This window comes from Megalops cyprinoides, chromosome 16 (assembly GCF_013368585.1).
Source record: "Megalops cyprinoides isolate fMegCyp1 chromosome 16, fMegCyp1.pri, whole genome shotgun sequence".
Lineage (NCBI taxonomy): Eukaryota > Metazoa > Chordata > Actinopteri > Elopiformes > Megalopidae > Megalops > Megalops cyprinoides.
The window spans coordinates 18,826,354-18,847,734 of NC_050598.1; the positions used below are offsets into that span (position 1 = coordinate 18,826,354).

The 21,381-nt window shown below is 37.3% G+C and overlaps 1 protein-coding gene across 1 annotated transcript in view; it reads left to right on the forward strand.

The window, feature by feature from the left end:
* The window catches only part of pcdh11 (protocadherin 11), a 202,747-nt gene that overhangs the window by 75,157 nt on the left and 106,209 nt on the right, over positions 1 to 21,381 (forward strand). The window contains exon 4 of the mRNA XM_036548209.1: positions 5,329 to 5,388. Within this exon, the coding sequence (XP_036404102.1) occupies positions 5,329 to 5,388 (60 nt within the window). The remainder of the gene's footprint in view (positions 1 to 5,328; positions 5,389 to 21,381) is intronic.

Here is a 21,381-nt window from a genome sequence, read left to right on the forward strand (position 1 = left end):
AAGAGTTATGAGAGTGAAAACAAAAGGGTAGTTGATTATGAATAAGTAATCAAGGTCTAATTATGAAGAGCAGGTATTTTAATAATGGAGGAATGAAATGAGTGAAAAAGAAAGGCCTTTATATAATGTATGTTGCATTTGACAGCATTTATATTTTATTTTCATTTTTAAAAATGGTCTTTTAGTGTGAACATGCAATTCTTGTAAGTAAAAATGACATCATAAAACACTTGATCTATCCATGGAGAGTGCAAATCTGTCATACTTTCAAAGTGATTGTCACAGACTAATAAAATAGCACTTTTGTGAATTACCTCCATTATGTTTGTTTACTTTGAAAGGAGTGAGATCCTGTTTGGCACTGCAAGCAGGAGCTGAATTTACACAGCACACCAACAGATCAAGCACTCAAGCTATGCACCCTTTTGGCATGAGATTTTCTGTTTGGAAACATTGATGTATAACCGCTTAGCACGCACATCTCTCCCAGCTCCTCTCAGCTCTCATTTCCACAAAAATACTGCTTTGTTCACGTTGTATCCCGCCAAGGCCCCTTTTCTCACTAAGATCAGAAATGAGTAAATCCCTGTCTGAGGCTAATCTGGTAAGCGACCAAACACTTTTGGTCTGGTTTCGGGATTTCACATTGTTTTTTTTTGACCAGTGTGGAAAGGCCTATTTAAAAGTGTTTTCACAGTTACAAGAGTTTGCAGATTAAAGTGTGTTTAGGTCATAATATTTGCTTTTTTATTTTTTATTTGCTATTTATTTATTTACTTATGTTCAGTTTAATATTTAAGTTACCTATTTAATATGAGACGTTTGACACGATGCGGTCAGAACCCAGCTGGAGACACTTTTTTTATTTCATGGTGAGATGCAGGTTACAATGCGATACATTATAACTGTGGATTTGTGTATGATTTAAGGTCCCACAGTGCCCCATATGAGAACCATTTTTTAAAACCTAGGCCTCAGTTTGGGACATTATCACTCAGACAGAGGCTGGACTGGACAAAATCTGAGACAAGACAAATCATTCCAGTTTCTCTCTACAAACGAGTGCCCCTTAGGTGCCTTACGAGACTACTGTTGTCACACTCAGTCATTCTGTTCTGATTTAAAAATCAATGGGCACATTTAGATTCAAACAGTGCATTTTTTTAGTAGTGATATTTATGCATTTGTTGAACATTACAGACAGGCTTTTCTACCACAGTGATAAATGAGCCTGTTTTTTGTGTACAGCTTTGTTTGGTTTTGCTGAGAGAATGAGATGTGATTTTTTTAATGCAGTTAATCCTGTTAAAAGACATTGCAAATAAACTCATTACTGCCTGAGGAATAGACGGGTGGGAGAGTATGGCAGCACCCCCTCCGTCGTAGGTGGTGAGATTAAACACATTATGAGCTACAGACCGCCATTCACAGTCTGTGCATAAGTGCCTACATGTTATTGTGCAGGCTATTTCTATCACTAAAATCAAGCCTCATTTCAGAACAATATAAAAGACAATATTGAGTGTTTACAAATTTGACATAATAATTCACGTTTTTCATGTATACATGAATGCACCGTAGGCACAGAGGCCAGCTACTGAGAGGAAAGGTGTGTCTCCTTGAAAAGTGACAATAATAGGCTTGACAAGGCCAGAGTCTCTTTTGCTTTGAGATATGTGTCTCTTAACACCGCCCTCAATGAGAGCTTTAATTGAGGCTTCTCGCAGTGCTGAGGCCCACAGTCAGAAAAGAGAGGATTCAGACAGCTTAGCAAATGAGCTCACCAGAAGCAGGCTGTCTCAGTGTCCCCATGCTCTTGCGTGGAAGCTGTCATCTCAGAGTGCAACCCCTTTGTAACTGGAGCACACTGAGTTTTAGTTAGGGGTTTCTACACCACAGGCGAGGAGATTATGGCACATTGCAGCCTCTAGTACTCCAATGAGCTTTTTTGATGTAACTGAAGAGGCAGAGCCCAGTGATTTTCAGAACCACCTGAAACACAGTGTAGCCAAGGATGATGAGCTGTGAAGCGATGATCAATTATGAGTTGGGGAAACTTTGAAGGGTGACCAAGAAGTGTGATACCATTGAACTTCCTTTGTTGTAGTTTCCTGTTTAAACAGCCACAAGCTTTTGTATATGCGTTTATTTGTTCATCATTTCTGTGGTGTTTGTATGCTGTGATACAAGGTGGGAAGTATTTCCTAAAGGTCAGGAATACTGGAAATTGAACTTGAGCTGTGTGTACTATAAGGACACTGAATAATACTGCTCTCAGCATAGCAGTTGTGGATTGATGCAGAGCATATTCTGATCCTTTCTGTCATGCATGATTGCCACAATATGTCCAGGAATATGCAAGTCCGATCAGCACTTTAAAACAAATCTCTTACAAATGTTTTGTTATTAGAACATGCTATCCCCTTAAAGCTTTATTGAAAGATTTGAAATTTGCCTACAGTAACGCTTGCAAACCTTAAGGAACCTCAGCATTACATTTAATTGCATCACACTCTGCTCTGCTTAAAAGAGGAAGAGAGAAGAATGTGTACAAGTCAAGTATTATTATATCAAGCAATCTTTTTAACCGCTTTGATCAATTTAGATTCACATAATCCTATAAGAAAACACACACACATTCAATTTAATGGTTTAAGGAACTGAAGTCTTATTGAACACATCTATTGAATGGACAGGAGAAAACTGGCTGACTTTATGAGGATTTACTGTAACAAGAAGGTTTTTACTGTGGCACAATGTAAGATACTTTAAAGTACACATTCATATGCAGTGAATCAAAAGCCGAAGATGACTCATCCAAACTTTGCTATCACAAGTGACAAACTGTAAAGACTTTTTTTTGTAATTGGAATTATACAATGTAAATAAACAGATAAACCAATCACACTTAAGCATGATTGAAAAATGACAATCATTTCTGTAACTGGCTGTAAAAACGTCTGTAGAAAGTCTGACTTAAAGAACTAGAGCAGACAGAATGCTGACTTTTGTTTCTCTTACATGAGCATGCCCTTTCTTTCCTCCTTCCAACTATATACATTTGACCTTCATTTGGTTTCACTACTGGACTACCACTGGGTAGAAGGATTTGACATTATGGAGACATGAACAGAAAGCTTGAGACACATTTGTGTCAAACATTCATCAAGTCATCTTTGAAATCTTTTCACAGGCTTATTCTACCTGGGTAGAGTCACAAAGGACAAAGGCAAAGACTTTGCTGCTCATTAAAACAAAACAAAACAAACAAAACAGGTCCAAAACCAGTCATTGCTCATTTATCTTTTAAGAGGTGCCGTGTGGAGGGTGCAGCGGGTAAAGCCATGTTGTCTTGTCCTGTGGTTTGTGCCAACTCTCAGTGCCTCTAAGTGGCAATGAAATATAGATGTTGAAGTCTGGACAGTTCAGTGTTTCATCTCATTCGCTGATACCATAAGGAAACCATTAATAGTGTCAGGGAGCATTAGCCATGCCACAGGAAGATAATTGGATATGAAGGTCTGACTGGCGGCACCTGCTTGGTCTCTGCGATATCCTGAGAGAGAGACAGAGAATATGAGAGAGAGTGAGGGAAAGGGGGGTAGAGAGCGACAGATATAAAGAGAGAGAGGCCTCTTCCTGTAGTGATTGCAGCTGTATTACTGTGTCTTTGGAAAATCTCAGATGATCTCAATATGGCTCATATTTTTTGTTAATATGTGAAATCCTTACATATTCGGTAGTCAGCAGGCCCATCTGCTCTTGGCTTGTCAACTTTCCATACCTGATGTAAACCTTTTTTGTGTTGTTTTTTATGTATGTGACATTAATTATTGCACACAATATGACAAACATCTGTTTCAAGTCTGTGGATGTACAAATATGTCATACTTCAGTGTTATGTTCAGTAATGGAATGCAGTAATTCACATAAATTGCTTAACATAAATGAAGAGCACAAATCTCTGACATCATGTATAGGATGGCTCCTTGTACAGGAAAGGCATTAAAACAGACATAAAAATACAGACAGACATAAAATAGATGACAGAGCAGAGATTTTAATACATGAGTAAAGGGGGATTGCGGATGTATGCACTTTTAAGGGATGCCATAGCACATACTGTAAATATATTTAAGGATCTATGGATCTTGGTTACAGAGTCATATCCTAAAGAGGGTTTTGCTATTGTAGCCTTGAGCAAAGGAATTTAATCTGAACTGTTTCATTTTTTTATGAATAGATTGATAGATTGATAGATTATGAATAGATGATAGATTTATGTATATAAAACAAGATGTAACATGTAAGTGTATAATTTGCTCTTGACTGATTAACAAATAATCAATGTAAGCATACTTATTTTTGCATGTTGCTTAGTTAGATGCTAGGCTATTTAATTGTTCACAAGAATGGAAGATTGTAGATGGTTAAAACTCCATCTTTCGCAGGTCACTTTGTAGCCTATATTTAATCATAGACAGTCCATGTGTCAACATATCCATTTGTACATTTCAATTTGTTATTCAACAAATGCATGCGATTAGACACTGAGCATATTTCCTGTGTGTGTTCTAATACAAAGATATCAAAGGACATGATTGTGGTGCGCTTTCTAAGGGTCCAATTTTCAAGCACATGTGTTGTGCGAGTATGGCTTCACTGTGCATTCAGAGAGCCTGACACCCAGACTCCCACTCAGTTCATTGAAATGGTTAAATCTCAACAAACATTGAAAATGAATTATTAAAATTCATTCATATTGAACAAAGGGATGAAAATGAGCCATGCAGTAATTATTTGTCTTTTCAGTGTTGTATAATAAAAAAGGAAAAGAATCAAAGCAAAATATCAGTGTGCTGTTCAGAGCATTAATTTCCATGCAAACAAGATGTACAACAAGTGGTGAACAGTGGTGATGCTTGGTGTCTGACAAGTACCTTTTTGCAATTAAAATGCAGTAGTGTTTTGATGATCTCTTACACCAAAAGAATAGCGCGTGAGATGAACCAGCAGAATCGACCAAAAGGATATTAAATTGCATCGCTGTGCAGACAAACGCCATTCACGTATTTTTAAAAACCCTGCATTAACGTGCTAATATGTTTTACTATTCCTTTAGGATTGAAAGTAATATGTGTGCATTTTCTGTGTACTTATCAGTATGAATGCTGCAAAATTATTAAGCAATTGAAAAAATGAAGATGCATCAAAGGTTTTTCAAGTTTGTCACAGCCTTGTCACAGTCTTGAGGTAGTCTTGTGTAGGAAAGAGGTTAAAACATCTCCAAAAGCAACAGCAACTAAGACAGCTGTGTTTCTGTTGTAGAATCAGAGTCAGACTCCGGACAAGTCATTCAGCTCCGTCCCCCCCACGTGTCCACATAAGGTGAGTTCAAGCTCTTTTCTCATTGTATGAAGTATTATACCATTTAAAATGAATTTTCACATATATACATTATAATATATAACATAACATTGTGGGTTCATATTCAGATGAGATGGTCACAGCGTCACACAAAAAGTGAGACCCTGTTCATGTTTAGCATGTTCATATTCAATCCATGTTGCTCTTGCAATCACATGGAGCACAATCCTGACATGAGACATGACTGGTTCCCCATGCTTTTTACTTAGCCTTTATTTAACCAGGAAGGTCAATTGAGAACACATCTCACTTTTGAAATGATAACCCAGGGAAACAAGTACGCTGGAGAATGCAAGTAATTCGGCAGCCAGTCAACTGTAGAGGATGAAGCCTTGCCTGTAAGCTTTTGAGGCTCAGCCTGGGAATTCTGCCAACAGGTTAATTCCCCTACTCCTCCGATGAGTGCCATGAGAACTTTAATGGCCACAGTAAGTCAAGACTAAGATTTAATGTCTCCTCCAAACGTGCCTCCTACATCACAGTGTCCCCTTCACTGCATTGGACTATTGCTTTTTGCTTGGTTTAGCAGGAAGAGTGCCCTTCCATTGGCCTACCAGCATCACTTTCAGAAGTAACCTGGAGAGCTCTAATTCCAGTACTAATCAGGTCTTGCTAATGATACAACCCTTTCACCCAAGGAACTAATAGAGCTCTTGTATTGGATGACAGGGGATGACACCACTTTATGTAGCAAAGTAGAAATTTGCACTTTGCGATGGTGAAGCCTGAAGATTCTATTCTCACTTATACCACATGACTTACCAAAGAATGTTTATCCCAGGACGGGTTTCACATAAGTGAAAGTAAAAGGTGTAATATACAATCAGCATTTTTTGTGAGGTGTCAATTTGCTGTTCACACTTTAACAATCTGTAAAAAAAAGATTGTGTTCATATTGGCTGTTGCAATCAACGGTATCATTTGCCTCTAAAAATGGAGCTCGTCAGTCGAGCCCCACCATCCTTTAACAGATTTTATTCTTGCCTCTGCTGGCTTCTATCTGTTAATGTGCCATATAGCAACTTCTAAATGTGAAAAGTTTCCATTTCACCAGCCCCAAAGTGTTGAAGTGTCTGTGTCCTTTTCTGGTTGACTAATAGGTCAATGGGAATAGCATGGCACTTGGTAAAAGGCGAGCAGTGGAGTGTCACGTCTGAGAGCCTGTTAGCAAGTGGTCAACACAGACACTGTCTGGAGACATTGGTCAGTGCATTATGGGTTTCAATAACACTTGTGCGATTTGGGGCTGGCGAGGCCCCGGCATTAGTAACCGCAGATCCCTTTGCTGCGTGGTTAAACTGCGCGAGATGACGTTCCGCTTCATTGTGAAATCATAAAAAAGGCAATCAGCTCTGTTCTGAGCGAGTCAACACAGAAAAAAAGTGGCACTAATTGCCAGCACATCCTTCATATGAACCTGAACTGTTCCCATGAAGATCACCTCTAATGAGGTGTTCTAAGTGTGGTCTGAGGTGCCCACATGACATCCAAGTTGGCAGATATTGTCCTTGGAATTTAAGGATCGGTGCAATTCCCGCTTTAACGTCAGTTCATGTGGAAACACATGAGTGAAACTGGCATAATGACGGGATGCTGCTGATGTGCAATTATGTTATAATATTTTCCCTGTAACCAGTAGAACATAATCTCTTTCCAGTGGGCTCACATTAGTGTCTGATCCGTACAAACCAATATGCAAGGAAAGTAATGGAGCAGTATGGTAACAACATCACTCGACACAGGATAAATACTTAATTGGTAAATAGCTGCATGTGACAAGACAACATACATAGCTTTTCAACATTTTCATAATAAGAATGTATTATTATGTGTGACAATAAGGGGGAAAAGGATGTCATATTTTTTTCCTCTGTGTTGTGTGCATTCACCCTTAAAACAAGTGATTATTAGTAGAAATTAATGCTTTTTAGAGGTTCAGAGGCTTCTCAGTGCATTTTTAATAACACTATAATTTATATACATTTACAGACACACATTTGTGAGAGAACAAGAGAACAGAGATAGAGAGGGAGAGAGAAAGACAGAACAACAGAAAGAGCGAGAGAGTTAAATGCATGTAATTGCATATGGTGTCCCTCCGCGCGTAGGCCAGATTCTGCAATGCCCAGACTGAAGATGATGAAGCAGCACTCCAAGTGGGCCAGCAGCTTGTTCTCCCCAGGGCCCCCGGTCTCCATAGCAATCCCCCTCTAATGACCGTACTTTACATCCAGAGATTGCTGGGGACCTGTGTGTTGTTAAACTCTTAAATAATAGCAGACGTTGTTGTATCCCATCAGAGCAGTTGCCAGCGGTCAACAGCATAACTAGTGACCACAACTTTTGACACTGCACTTGTCATCTTTGCCTCAATGTGGTGGAGGGATTGATGGGGGCGGGATGGAGTGGGGTGGGGCGGGCTGGGGGTGGGAGAACTAACCTCAAAATGAAAAGGTTACAGGGCAGTCTGCTCCTCAAGAAAGTGTGTGACATTGCCAGCAGGCATGTTGTTCCCATTCTTAAAAAAAATGACACTTTGGAGAAATGTGTCAGGTTCTACAAAGGTCCAACACTGAATTACAGTGATATGTTGAGCTGTTAGTACTGTGTGGTTGCTGGCCATCACACCCACACAGAAGCCACTTTCTGTTGTCTGTACCTCTATGCTGGAGTGTGAACACAAGGCAGATGGAGTAGGATTTCGTTCCTCCCTCTGTGTTAGCGGCACATGCTGAACTCTGGCACTGCCAGACGTCCAAATTTGGTACGGCAAACATTCCATTCCATTCCACCCCACGCTCCCATGGTGGGGGTTCTCCGTAGTGATGTCACTCCACCACGCTCCTCCACCCCGCCAAGGCCACAGGACTGTGCACACCTCATTTGATTCCTGACTCCAGACAGTGGCATAGAAATAAAGCTGTTGAGGGAGTCAAAATTGACTGTTAGCTGAGGAAAGGCTGTGTTCATGCCCTGCCGATGAGACTGTGCTCATCATTGGCATCAACATCACCACTTGCTAAACTCATCAGCCTTTCACTTTTCACTCTTATTTTAAATTTAATTTAACATCTTATTAAGCGTTTATTCACCCATTTCCATTTAAAATGTGTTGATAGTGTATGTGTGCATATATATATATATATACACATCCACAAAATTGGAAAGGTTATTCATGACCCTTGGGTCCACAGCTGTCACTGTTGAGCGTGTGCCTACATCAAACATTAAAAGGTGTAGGATGCCAGCTTGCCCTGACATATGGGAGAGCATATTATATTATACATACCATACTGATTGGCTGATCAGGATTACATTTTTCATTGACTCCTCAAACTCACAATTTTCCTCAGCAGTTTCTGCTTCACTGCAGATCCAGAATTGTCATATCAGTGTTTGACACTGTTCTCTCTTACAGTGCTGTGAATGACATGTCTTAGAACACATGCCTAAGAAGAGAAAAATAAATCTGTTTAAAACAAGATAACCAGATGTTCAAAGGCACTGGTGCCAACATAGGGAAGTGCTTTTCAGATCTGTCAGAATGGCAAGTTAGTTTACACATTTTTGCAAGCTTACACTGCTGATTGCCAGGGAGTGACTAATTACTGCTTAGACAATTCTTTTTTGCAGTGTGATACATGAATTGCACAGTCTATAGACAGCATGCTGCAGCTATTATCTTTGGAAATTAAACTAGTTGCCAAAAATGTAGCCAGGGCTACAGCAAATGCAGAGTGAGAGTGAGTCTTAAATCTGTGGTCTGTATTTACTAAGGACATGCAATTTTTTCATGGTGTATCATATAATTAGCACATAAATAAATAAAGAGTTTCTTTGTATCTTTGTGTGGCAACTTGTGCAATTTTGAGTGCACAGCACATATTTAATTCTGTGTTCTCAGAAGTACTGTGAGTTTTTTAAAAAATCTAGAGTTCAGTTAATTACAGAACCTGTACTTTTAGTAGCAGTAGTAGCCATAGACACATACAACATGATTTCACAAAACTACTTTGCTGTTGTCTTTTCTCCAGAGGCTCATTCATGACACATTTTAAAGCATAATTAAATGCAATAACAGTCACTATTCAATAGATCTTCTCTTACAGTTATATCATACAGAAGAAACCACAATGGAAAATAAATTCAAAAATACATAGGATGTAAATTACTGTATAATCCTTCTAAATGTATGGACCTAACATAAACAAAAGGTGAATCTTCCTACAGTAGGTTAGGAAGATTTTACTGCCATAGGGAAAACAGTAAGCATCCATTCAAATTTCCCTGGCAAACTAGGTGACAGTCGTGGCTCATCAACCACCAAGGGTCATATGGTTTAAGAGGTGCCACACGAAATTACCAGCATGAACCTCCTTAAGGCAGGAGTGGGCAGAAATAGTATTTAGGTCATTTTCCCTCTACCATGTGAGGCTACACGCGAGGACAATAAGAGGGAATCCATTTAATTTGTTTTAGCATGCATTATGCAATTACTGTTTTGACATAGCTGTATTGTATTTATCTGTGAAATATCCGGACTCACTATAATATCGTCGTGCATCAATCTTTGCTAGCATGTCATTCCCACTGCCAGCAGTGAAAACTTCTAGTTCATTAATAAATGGCATATCAATTTGTTTTAAAGGTGGAATTAACGAATACATTACAATGTACCATTTTGTATGCTGCTTAAAAATGGAACTTTCATTCCGTTCATTCAACGTACAAATCACCTCATAATTTGATACATGCAATATTCATAGAAAAAATAGGCCTAATTCTATGTCTCCCCAATGCATTAATAATCTTAACTAGCAATGATATTAAGCCCACAATAATTTTAATTAGAAAGACATTCCTAAAGGAATTGTCTTGAGTACATTTGAAATTAATTTATTGTGAAATAACTTACAATTCCATTCCTTTAATCGGGTGAACCTGAGCTAATTGGAGGCATTCCATATTATAGAAGTGGGCATATACCCACCCACAAAAGGTGTGAAATATTAGGCTACAACCATATAAAACTGAAAGTTCATTTTAACAGCATAAAATACAGTACAAACAAGAAAGACATGGTTTGGATAAATCTGACACAGTGGGTTTACTGAGTGATGTAACCCACTAATAATAAACAATGCCAAACATAATGTCCATAATGTCCATAGTGTACAAATTTAATGACAAAAAGGACATGTTTGGTGGGCTTCTGACATTATTGGGGTGCTAAGTGAAGTCAGGCTCAGGCATTCTTTTAAAATGAAAGCAGAACAAACAATCAGTTTTTTGAAGCACATAGAAAGCACAAATGAATGAGGGTACTAGCTTCAATAAGGTTAGCAGTTGGCTATTACGCTGGTCCAGACACACATCAATCAAGACATTTATGGATCTTGCATATAGAATTGTTTATTTTCAATTTTACTTTTTTTTAATAAGTTTTTGATATGTGGTATTTCAAGGAGTTCTGGAGTCAAGGAGTTAGTGCCTTAAAATTACACAAGTTTCTTTGTCTTTTGTTTATAAAGTATGCACTTTGAACATGTAGCAGCTTTACATACCAAAGCTCTCCATGGCCACCTCGATGACCAGGAACTATAGCCAAAATTAAAGTCACAGTTATTAAAGTAACATAGTTAAATGACTTTTTGCAATACTTTAGGGACATCATAAGTGTGAAACAGTTTGCAATGCACCTTTGTTCATAGTAATTTCACATTACAAGTTACGAGAGAGTGAAAATGCTGCTAAACAAGAAATACACACGCTGTATGGCATAAGATAGAGAAATACTTGTGAAAATGTTATTTTGATGTGTTTAAAATCTTACCATTTCAGCCAATTAATTGCACACTACAGCTGTGCTTTTGTTGTATTAAGGTTTTAGTATGATTCACCCTACTTAAAATATCAATGTGAGATGTTTAGGAAATGCCTTCCACCAAACATCTACAATACGTCATTAAGCTGGACAACTTCTGTGTTAATTGCACTTAGTTTTCCCTCTGCTAATAACAGGTCCTTTAGTTATATTGTTAATCTATACGCTTTTCACTCTGCCACAAGGTCATTTCCAATTCTTTTCTAGGATGCTATGATGCATAATTTAACTTTTTGCAAACACACAAAGGCCCTGACAGCTCTTCCTGGTTCTAATCACGACTGTTTCCTCTACATCTATAAACACGATGCCGATCTAGATTCAGCTGTATTACTCCTCCTTGGAATGTTAAACCATAAAGGAAGATTGGCAAGGCAATTGTGCTTACTTGACGAATACAGAAGAAACGCCGCAACAGCAGCTGGGGTGATTTATTCCTCATATCTGCTCATTCAGTGGCGTTGAGAAAGCGACTTTGTGTTTAAATAAACATATCTCCAGGACTTGTACAGTGTTCCTTCACTTTCTGAGCCAGCATATTTTGCATTTCAAAAAAGGGCAGGAAGAACTAACAGGAACAGGAACATAATTGCACAAGAGTTGCTCAAGTCAAAATAGTGTTGTTTCCGGTAAATATTTGGTATTTTGCTCAAAAACAGAAAACAAAAGCAAAAAAAAAAAAAAAAAAACTCTTACGCTGGAGTCCTGCAGGCATGGATGTTATGCCTACTAAATCCTACCAAAGGGAATTATACTCAAATATTTTCATTAAGCTGTGTGGTTGCATAATTTGTTTGTTTGATTGCAGGTCAAACTATACTGATCACATACAAACATACTACAGATCAGGAGAAATGCCAGTGATTTTTCTTTTATATACATATTACATATATATATATATATATATATATATATATATATATATATATATATATATGGAGTAAGTCACAAACTTTTGTATTCTTTATCTACCTAGGGCTAATTGGATTAATTCTCCATTCATCCATTGAGTCTTCATGTATCCATGGTGACATGGTTTTCATTTCATTGTGTGTGTGTGTGTGTGTTTGTATATTCTTTTTATATACTACATCAGATCATAATGTTTTACCTCCACATTGATACCGATGCCCTCTTCAGTGTCATAAATGTCTGCATCATTATGTAGTCATTCCATGTTGCTGGGATTATTGGTCTGTCACAAGCTTTAACATATGTCAGGTCTCTATCATATTACTAAACCCAGCACACAACCTTGTGGCCAGCAGAGAGACTGTCTAGAAAGTAATAAATACATCAGGCACTCAGCAATCACAAATGCTCTTTTTTCCATTGCTAGTAAAGCCCAAGTCTACATAACTGTAAACAGCGGGTATTGCGCACTTCTCCAATTTGGCACAGTGCATCAACTGCACTGCTGCCATGGTGACTACTATTTTTATTTGCGACCTAAAAGCCATTGCCTCCTATAAATCACATTGGCTCATCTTATGTTAATGTTTTGTCCATTTCCTCTGCCCTAATTGGCTTGGAGATGCCATTTCTTTACAGTCCCATTAAAGGCTGCGTCTGACCATAGTGTACTGCATTTATAGGGTCATTCCTCTCAAGGTCTTGTGGTCATGTTTGACCCAGCTAATGAAAAGATGAGTGGAATTCGAACCATGGTTTTATAGGAAACACAATTGCATGATTTATAACCAAAGGATTCATGAAATTGCTGCCATATTTTTCCCCAGAGCAATTCTCTGCTATGTCAGTTACTAGATGTTTTGTCTCACGCAATCATATTTTTAGCATTTTTGCAGCTTTCAGTTTGTCTGATTTCAAAGATAGGCAACATTTCTATATGCACACACTATAAAAAAGACATTCCAACTGCTGAATAATCGTTCCTCCTCCCCACAGTGATGCTTGGCTCTTAGGGCCTTGGGTGTGAATTTGCATGTTTAGGTAAAACTGATTAGGGATTTGAGCGCCTCACATCCAATCAATTAAACCTAAATCAGTCCAAGCCTCTTTGATGAGGAATCATTAGTCAGACTGCTGCAGAGGTTTGAGACCAGGTGTTTGGTCCAATCCATCTGGAAATATGTTGCTTTAGTGCTGTATTCCTGGTGTATTGTCCCCTTGTCCTGGAGAGCCATTGTGTGACTCACTTTTGTTCCACCTGAGATCCTCTTATTTCAAGGCATTACCCACTTTAAGGTATTTAACAGCACTTGTCAATTATAGAAAATGCTCATGTGCAACTAAAACTGGCCACATTTCTTCAATTCCAGCAGGGCTGATGCATGTTGCTAAACCACTAATAAAATAACCAGCATTTTACTGAACAAAAACTAATGTCTCTTGGACCCAGAAATGCATTATAGGGTTAAATGCCTGCTTCATAGATCTATTGAGAATATGTTAAACATTAAGAAAGATGTGTTGCAAATTTTAATATTCACAAAGTAGTTCGCATTATTCAAGTTCCTCTTTATAAAGTCTCAACAGTTTGAAGTTTAATGTTTAACCTTGTGCTTTTAATAGAGGAGGAACACTGTGCAATATGCTGAATTAAGGGCTTATTTTGAACAAAAATAGGATGTTTTTTGTTGAATTATGATATTCATGAGTCACTTTAGTATTATTAAGTCTGCTGGAATAACTTATTTTATCATCCTACTATTGCTTTAGCTCTTTCATAATGAATAAATGTTGTGCACCATATTGACACATACGTCAGCTTTCTGGTCTTTGTACTTTGTATATCATGGCTTGAGATATTCCACAGAAGCCATAAATCTGATGATACCTCACAGATGTCTTCACCAAACACCACAAAAATAACAAACAAAAAAATAAATAGCACAGAATAAAAGACTAATGGTCTCCAGAACTGTCAGTGCTGTTGAACTAATGTCTTACAAAACACCATACAAGCGACTTCCTATGTTAGCTGACTCAATCCTAATGGAGGAAGAGACAGCTGTGCACTTTCAGTAAACAACTTTTGTCAATGCCTGTATTACAGCAACCATGTGTTCCTCTGACACTTTATTATTATCTTAATTAGCTTCAACCTAGATACATTTTCCATGAAAACTTTACACTCATAATTTGGTGTCTGATAGGACTATTAGGACCATTTTTACAGTGGGAATGTTATGTTTTATGTTGAATAACAATGTACATCTAAGGGGAAAAAACTCACATGTATAGGGACAACTTATTGCTTGATGGGCTATGCATCATATCTGCACAGCCATTTTAGGGTGTCCAATATAAGTAATCACAATGATCCTGATGTCAGACTCTGATGCCTGGCTGATGTCTTACAATAATTTATGTCAGTGCATTATAACTTATAAACCCAGAATTCATATACAGCTTCAAACAACCAGACATGGCCAAAACTGTTCCATTTACATATTTTTCATTCCTTCTTCTATTTCTCACTTCTCTTTGTCCCAATTTTTCTTTCCACATTATATTATCAGCACTGAAACCATCTCTTTTTTTAGATATTGATGTAGGTAAAGAAGGGACATGCTAAACGTTTGACCACTATATCAAGTCCACAGATTAGAACACTCTTTTCAGTGCCAAGAGGTAACACCCTACCTGATATGCTTCTTTACTGCTTAAGGTAGGTAGTATACAAGAGATTGGTTGCAGGAAGCTGAATTTAAACTTTCTAAACTTTCTAATTAGCATCATGATAAAAATGCTCTCTTTTGGCCAACCCACAGACCTATGACAAATAATATTCAAGACATTGAAGACATTTCAAACACTCTCATATTACAAAGTGTTTCAATTAAAAAAAGGTTTAAAGAGAAACCTTTAGTATATGAGAATATAAATGAAAGAGTGATTCAAGCATATCTGCTACAGGAAAGCACATCAAACAACCTTACTGGTCACATTAGTGTGGGCCCCTTTAAATGATAATTGTATGAATTGTCAATGTGCAAGAAAGACAACATGGTTTAAGCATCCAGTTAATGAGGAGAAAATATAAATCAGGGGTCTCATAATCTGTCAAACCGAAAATGTCATTTATATCATGAAGTACCTTTGTGGTTAAGGGTATGTTGGAGAAACTGAATGTATCCCGAAAAAAAAAAAAGTACCACAGAACATATAGGCCCTGTAACCAGGTAGAGGCCAAATACCAAATTAGGTCTACATAAAAAATATAAGTAAATAAATAAATAAATGACTATCTACATTTGCTTTCAGGAAAGAGGATGGTTTCTCTGGGTCCAAGAGGGGTTGAGTTTTTACAACAGGCAGGGAGGCCTTCTGGATTTGACGTAATATTTTCCTGATACAGTGAATGGCAGTCCAAGCCAGTGAATAAAGTTATTGAATTAAATTCCTGAAAGAATATATAATCCCTTGACCCCTTCTTTAAAAAAAAAAAGTTAACCATGCATGTTTGTGTCCCATGCAGTACTTCCCTCTCTTTAAATTGTGGAGAGAGGTGCTAATGAGGGTTTCTCGGGTGTTCTTATGTGTTACTCCTCTGCTGGCCTTAAAAAATATGTGTAGAATGTTCAGCATTTCTTGCCAGCTTAAAAGACAAATTAATGCTTCTCACCTTCATGTGACCTTTACGCTTTCCATTCCATGCCATTATTCTTTGAGTTTTCTGTACAAAGCACTGCAATCATTTGTGTACTATTCTTATACTCGCTTCCCTGTCTCACGGGAGCCTAGTGATGGAAACGATAACGGCCTTGTTTGCCACACTATTTAATACCATTTGCGGAGTGAAGTAATTGCCATGGTTTGTTTTATTATGAGAAATCTATAATTTCTGAAATCCTTCTCCTGCATCCGAAAGAAAATGACTATTGGAAGAGGCAGCGGAAATTGCATTAGTATGATAGTCATTAAAAGGACGTAAGTGCCCAATGCCAAATAATGATGGCATGCAGATGCTGTCCCCAAAAATATTCAATTTCCTCTAAAAGAGTTATTTTGTTATTTGTAATTTGGACAAAAAATACCAATGTTAAAGGAGTCACAAGTATCAAAGTTAAAAGAAAAATAAAAAATAAAATACGATCATGTAATACGACAGTAATAAAAATGACTTCATTTCATTTATTGCTTACCATCAAGAGCAGATATTGCTTGTATATGTCATTGTTAACATTTGCCATCTTTGCTAAGGTTGCAGAAGGATTGGCCCTGTTGATGAAATTATATGATATTTGTGCTAGAAGGATAAAAAATGTCTCATTTTGTTTTCTGTAATTAACCTTTAGAAAGAGATAACGTATACTTATTAATTTCAATTAAAATCCATTCAGAGCTGTGCAATTTCACCATTATCCTTCATGTCATTACTCAGGCGGTGGTAGTTGTATCATGAGGGTACTAAAAATTGCTACGGGTTTTATTGAACAGATGAAGCATTTAGTCAATCCTAGAAAATGGCAGCAGTTTTAGAAGGTTATAGCTGCATCCAATAAAGTAAGCAATTTATTCAGATGACAAAGGTATTATGTTGTACTCTACATGTACGTCAAAAAAATGATAATAAAACACTGAAAATTATTTCTCATACCTCACAAGCTCACTGTAAGAAAAAGATTTTGTTCAGTGTTCCCCAAAACTGAGCTCTCTGCAACCAGTGGTGGTTACTTGGACAAGGCAAGCCAAATCTCCACTAAAAATCAATGTTTTTTCAATGTTCCACAATTATTGCTGTTACATAATTAAAAATGAATAACTACAAAGCAGCATTGCACCAACTATTGAACATCTTGCAATCACCCCTTGTCCTGTTCAAGAACGCCTATAAGATTGACTTCAATTGAAGGCAAAGTTATGATTTTTCTGGCTCTGATTGGATGATAACAACATTATGGAACCTGGGAAATGGAAGGCTGGCCTCATGTCTACTTGCACAGACCTTTGTCTGGAAATGGGAGCTTAAACCATTTTTATTCTTGTTATGTGGGAGTTGGTTTGTGTTGTCTATGGTTTCACTTTTGATTTTTACAATTGCAGTGGTATTTAGCTAGCTAACTTTACTGCTGGTTTTGCATACATCCAGCTAGCTATGTAGCCAGCTATTTTGGCTAGCAGAGTGAGGATAGTTAGCAAACTGCCTGCATGGTTGTAAATGGAGAATATTATCAGATTTTATGTGACTTATTGAATCAATTATTTTTGGATTTTATGTGATTTACTAAATCTATTAGTTCACATTCAAAAATCACATTAAACCAGAGTGTAAACTAAAACCTGCTTTTTATTTGGTTCAGTGGTTGGGATGTAGAAATGGGTCCTTTTCAGTCCTTCTCGTACAACAAGGTAGTGTGGCTTACTGGTATCATGGTTGCTAAGTGAACGTACTGCTGGCTTTGTCTGCCTCCATGGTCAAGAACAAGATTTGATTATGTCCTTAAGTTTGTAAAAGGCATAAGAATTCCACGGAGCACATTAGAGAAAGTATTCAGTGTGGAAGACCTAAAGCCATAGTAGGATGATAAAGAGCAAAATACAGCTTTAGTATAGAATAGATGAAGACTTGTATCTCCAATTGGGATAGCATCACAGCACAATGAGGAAATAATTCTACCTAGTTTGATAGGTCCATCCTCTGACAATAATGGCAACCACAATGAGGTTGTGAAAGTAATTGTCCAGTTAGATTGATATGTCAGTGTGGTATTTATTTTCTTTTTGAAGACCAACCTCTAACCCGAACTGTTGTTTTACAACCCATTCAATGAAAACCTACGGTAAAACCTAAAAAGAAAGAATAGTTATCAATCTGCTGTGCAACAGCTTAACAGATAAACCCTCTGGACATCCCCATAAGCCAAAGTGCTGACCCCAGAGTCAATGGGTCTTTGCTATGAGTCATCTGGAGACTGAACCTGGAATGGCTTGAGGGTGGACATTGCAGCCCAGGGCACTGAACCAATGTGTATCTTACACAGTTGGATCAAGTGGGCTAAGCTCTACAGATTTTCTGGAAATAGTATTTACCAATTGCTTATTCTTTTTTTAGTTCATTTTATACAAAGATGCCTTAATTTCAGAATACATCAACAGTTTACCTGTGTGCATTTGCAGTTTTCCAGTTTCCACACAACTTCCAGTAACAGTTCATAATACTGAAAATGCTTAATAAAACATTGCTGTAAATTCATTGTTAATCACTAGTCCAATGTCAGTAAATGTCTGTGTATGGCAGAGGGAATAATTAACCACGTATTATTTTTATGAAGTTATTTTATCTAGACTTACATTAAGATATAACATTTTTAGAGAATAAAATGACGAAATGACAACACCTTCTGTTACCACTGCTGTCCCCGATCAAGTGACAGGCAAGCAAAATTCACATAGATCCATCTCAGCATGAGTAAAAATATAAGCTGCTACCTCTAATACCATGACTATGTACTTAGTGTAGGAAAATCCATATTGAAAAGGCTGGTTTGGATACAAGTGCTTTGAATGCAAAACATCGGCTAGGCAACAATAGCCTTTTCCAGAAGTCTGCTTGCTCTTCTGAATGATGAGCAAGAGCTTTGAAAATAACCTTTGGACTCATGCAATGCCCTGTCTGTGTATGGTTGATGATTCAGAGAAACTTCAGACTACCGGAGAGAACTGACAGGACACAGCTGAAAAATAAATTTCAATATTTTCAACCAATAATAATGGATATTTTCAGTAGTCAATCAACAAATTTCAGTAAATGTTGCCTTCAATTTATCAATCAATACCCATGTTTTAGTAATTCATACCCTCAATTTACTGATCCATGCTTACAGTTTAGTAATTTGTATCCTCAATTTATGAACATGTACCTTAACCGTGGCCATGGATTGGTTTCGCTCGTTTAGATTATTAAAGGGGAACTTTATTTTTTGACCATATCCTCTAAGAGGCTAGCTAAATATTGTGTAAAAAATAAAACACAGAAACACTGACATTTGCAAATTTGCTGGAAGCAAATTCCTGTTCTTTACTATTACTTATTTATTTATTTAATGCATTACCCCTTTCTGAATTTACCTTGTGATAATCATAATTAAATCATTCCATACTGTGAAGACATTAACATTTTTAAAGTAATCTGAACATGAAAGTGTCCATTGCTGAACACCATTCAGTAACATAACTCAGTTTTAGATCAGGCAGTGACTCCAAGCCCATATATCCAGACATTAAGCCTATGGCCATTATGAAAATAATGCAAAATCAGTGTCAGACCCTGAAATCACCTTGTCTGCATACAGACATCCTTCTAGCAGATAACATGCAAAACATTAGTGCTGAGAAGTTGTAAGTTACTGTGCAATTGTACGATATCATGTCATGTGTCTTGAAGCAAAACTTCAAATGTACATCTGTCATATTACCAGTATGTGTTGTTTTGAGTTAGTAATTTTGTTTTGTGAACAAGCTTACTGTTCAGTACAGAAACATGTGCCTTGAATAATATTGGGCTTTCATTTCTGCAATGTAACAAATGTTAGCCTGCTGTAATCAATGAATAACTCATTAATCATTCCTGCCAGGTTTAGCGGATTACACATGATAATTAGTAAAAACAGAGCTTTGTAGAACTAACTTAAATGTTACTGTGGCACTTAATAAAGGTTGAATAAGGATTTCTGAATACTGGGTTCTTAAATAACATGGACCAATACCTTACACACTAGTCAAAAATCAAAGATACTGATAGCTAACTGAATGTTGTATGAGCACTTTCCTGTCTGCATTCACATTCAGTGGTCTCCACTCAGGTCTTGCATGTGCATACAGGGAAAACTGCAAAAAAAGCTTGTCAAATGCATTCTGACAGTGATCTGCCATTATTTTGGGATGTTCATTTGTTTAGTCTATGGGCTTAATATCTGGATGTAGATACATGGAATCACTGCCTTTATAATATCAGATACAACCTCAAGGTTCCCCCAAGTGGACCCACAGCAATCTTTATCTTAATGGGCCTTGATTTCAGTTTCATAGCTGGAGAGAGAGTGTTTCTCCTTGCCCAGTGGCCACTGGGGCTCTAAATTTTCTGGTTCTTTATCCAGGTGCATAAGTGTTTTAATGATAAACGTCTTGTTAGGCCAGTGTTACAGTCCCAGAAGCAGTGGGGTACCTGCAATGCAGCTTGATTGTGATCTTTGCCAAGAATGAAGATTTATGGCAGATGGTGACTGTGGAACATATTCAGGAGCACCCCATGACTTAATGTGAATAATCCACAATTAGAACATGGCTATATGTATAGCAATTATGCAGCTCTGCACTTTTGCAGATACAAAAGTGTTCCTCACATTAATTCTTTTAACTTCAGTTTTCTTGTCCTAAGTTTTTGTTTTGTACTTTCTAAAAATAAGGCAGTTATTATTATTTTCCTCATGTTTTACCGTTTAGTTTTATTCCTATGCCAGTTGGAGATGTAAATTGGTCTTTTATCCATATCTCAGGGTTTATGAGTTACACAGCTACCTCTTTTGTGTTGGCAGAGATATTCAGACTTATATTAAGACAGGCTCCAAATGTATGGGAGAAAAACTGAAAGTAGTGGCCTTCATTGTGAGAAAATATCTTGACAGGCATCTATTACATGCTGTATCTCTTAAGACTTCTACAATATATCTTGGAAAGATGATTGAAAATATTAAAGACTAGCACATTTCCATAATGCAGTGCAGTGCACACATTCAGGTTATTTTCTTGTAGAATTGGTCTGGGGACATCTGAGGTTTCAAGCACTGCTATTACTGTGAAAGCTCTGTGTTAATTACAAAGGCGACTTTGTGTTTTCAGGCAGGTGTGTTTCTGCCAGCTCTCAATCAATCACAGCAATTGATTAAACTGTTATTAATATTACAAGAGACAGAGGCAGGTCAATATATGTAAGTGTAAATAAACACTTAAACTGTCAATACAGGAATAAAAAATCCAACACCAAATAAATGACATTTTGCTGATGATTCAATTGCTTCTCTTAAGGAAAAAAAAAAAAATAAAGATTGTAATCTGAGAAATACAATCCAATAAACGGACATAACAATTATTTCTTTGTGAGA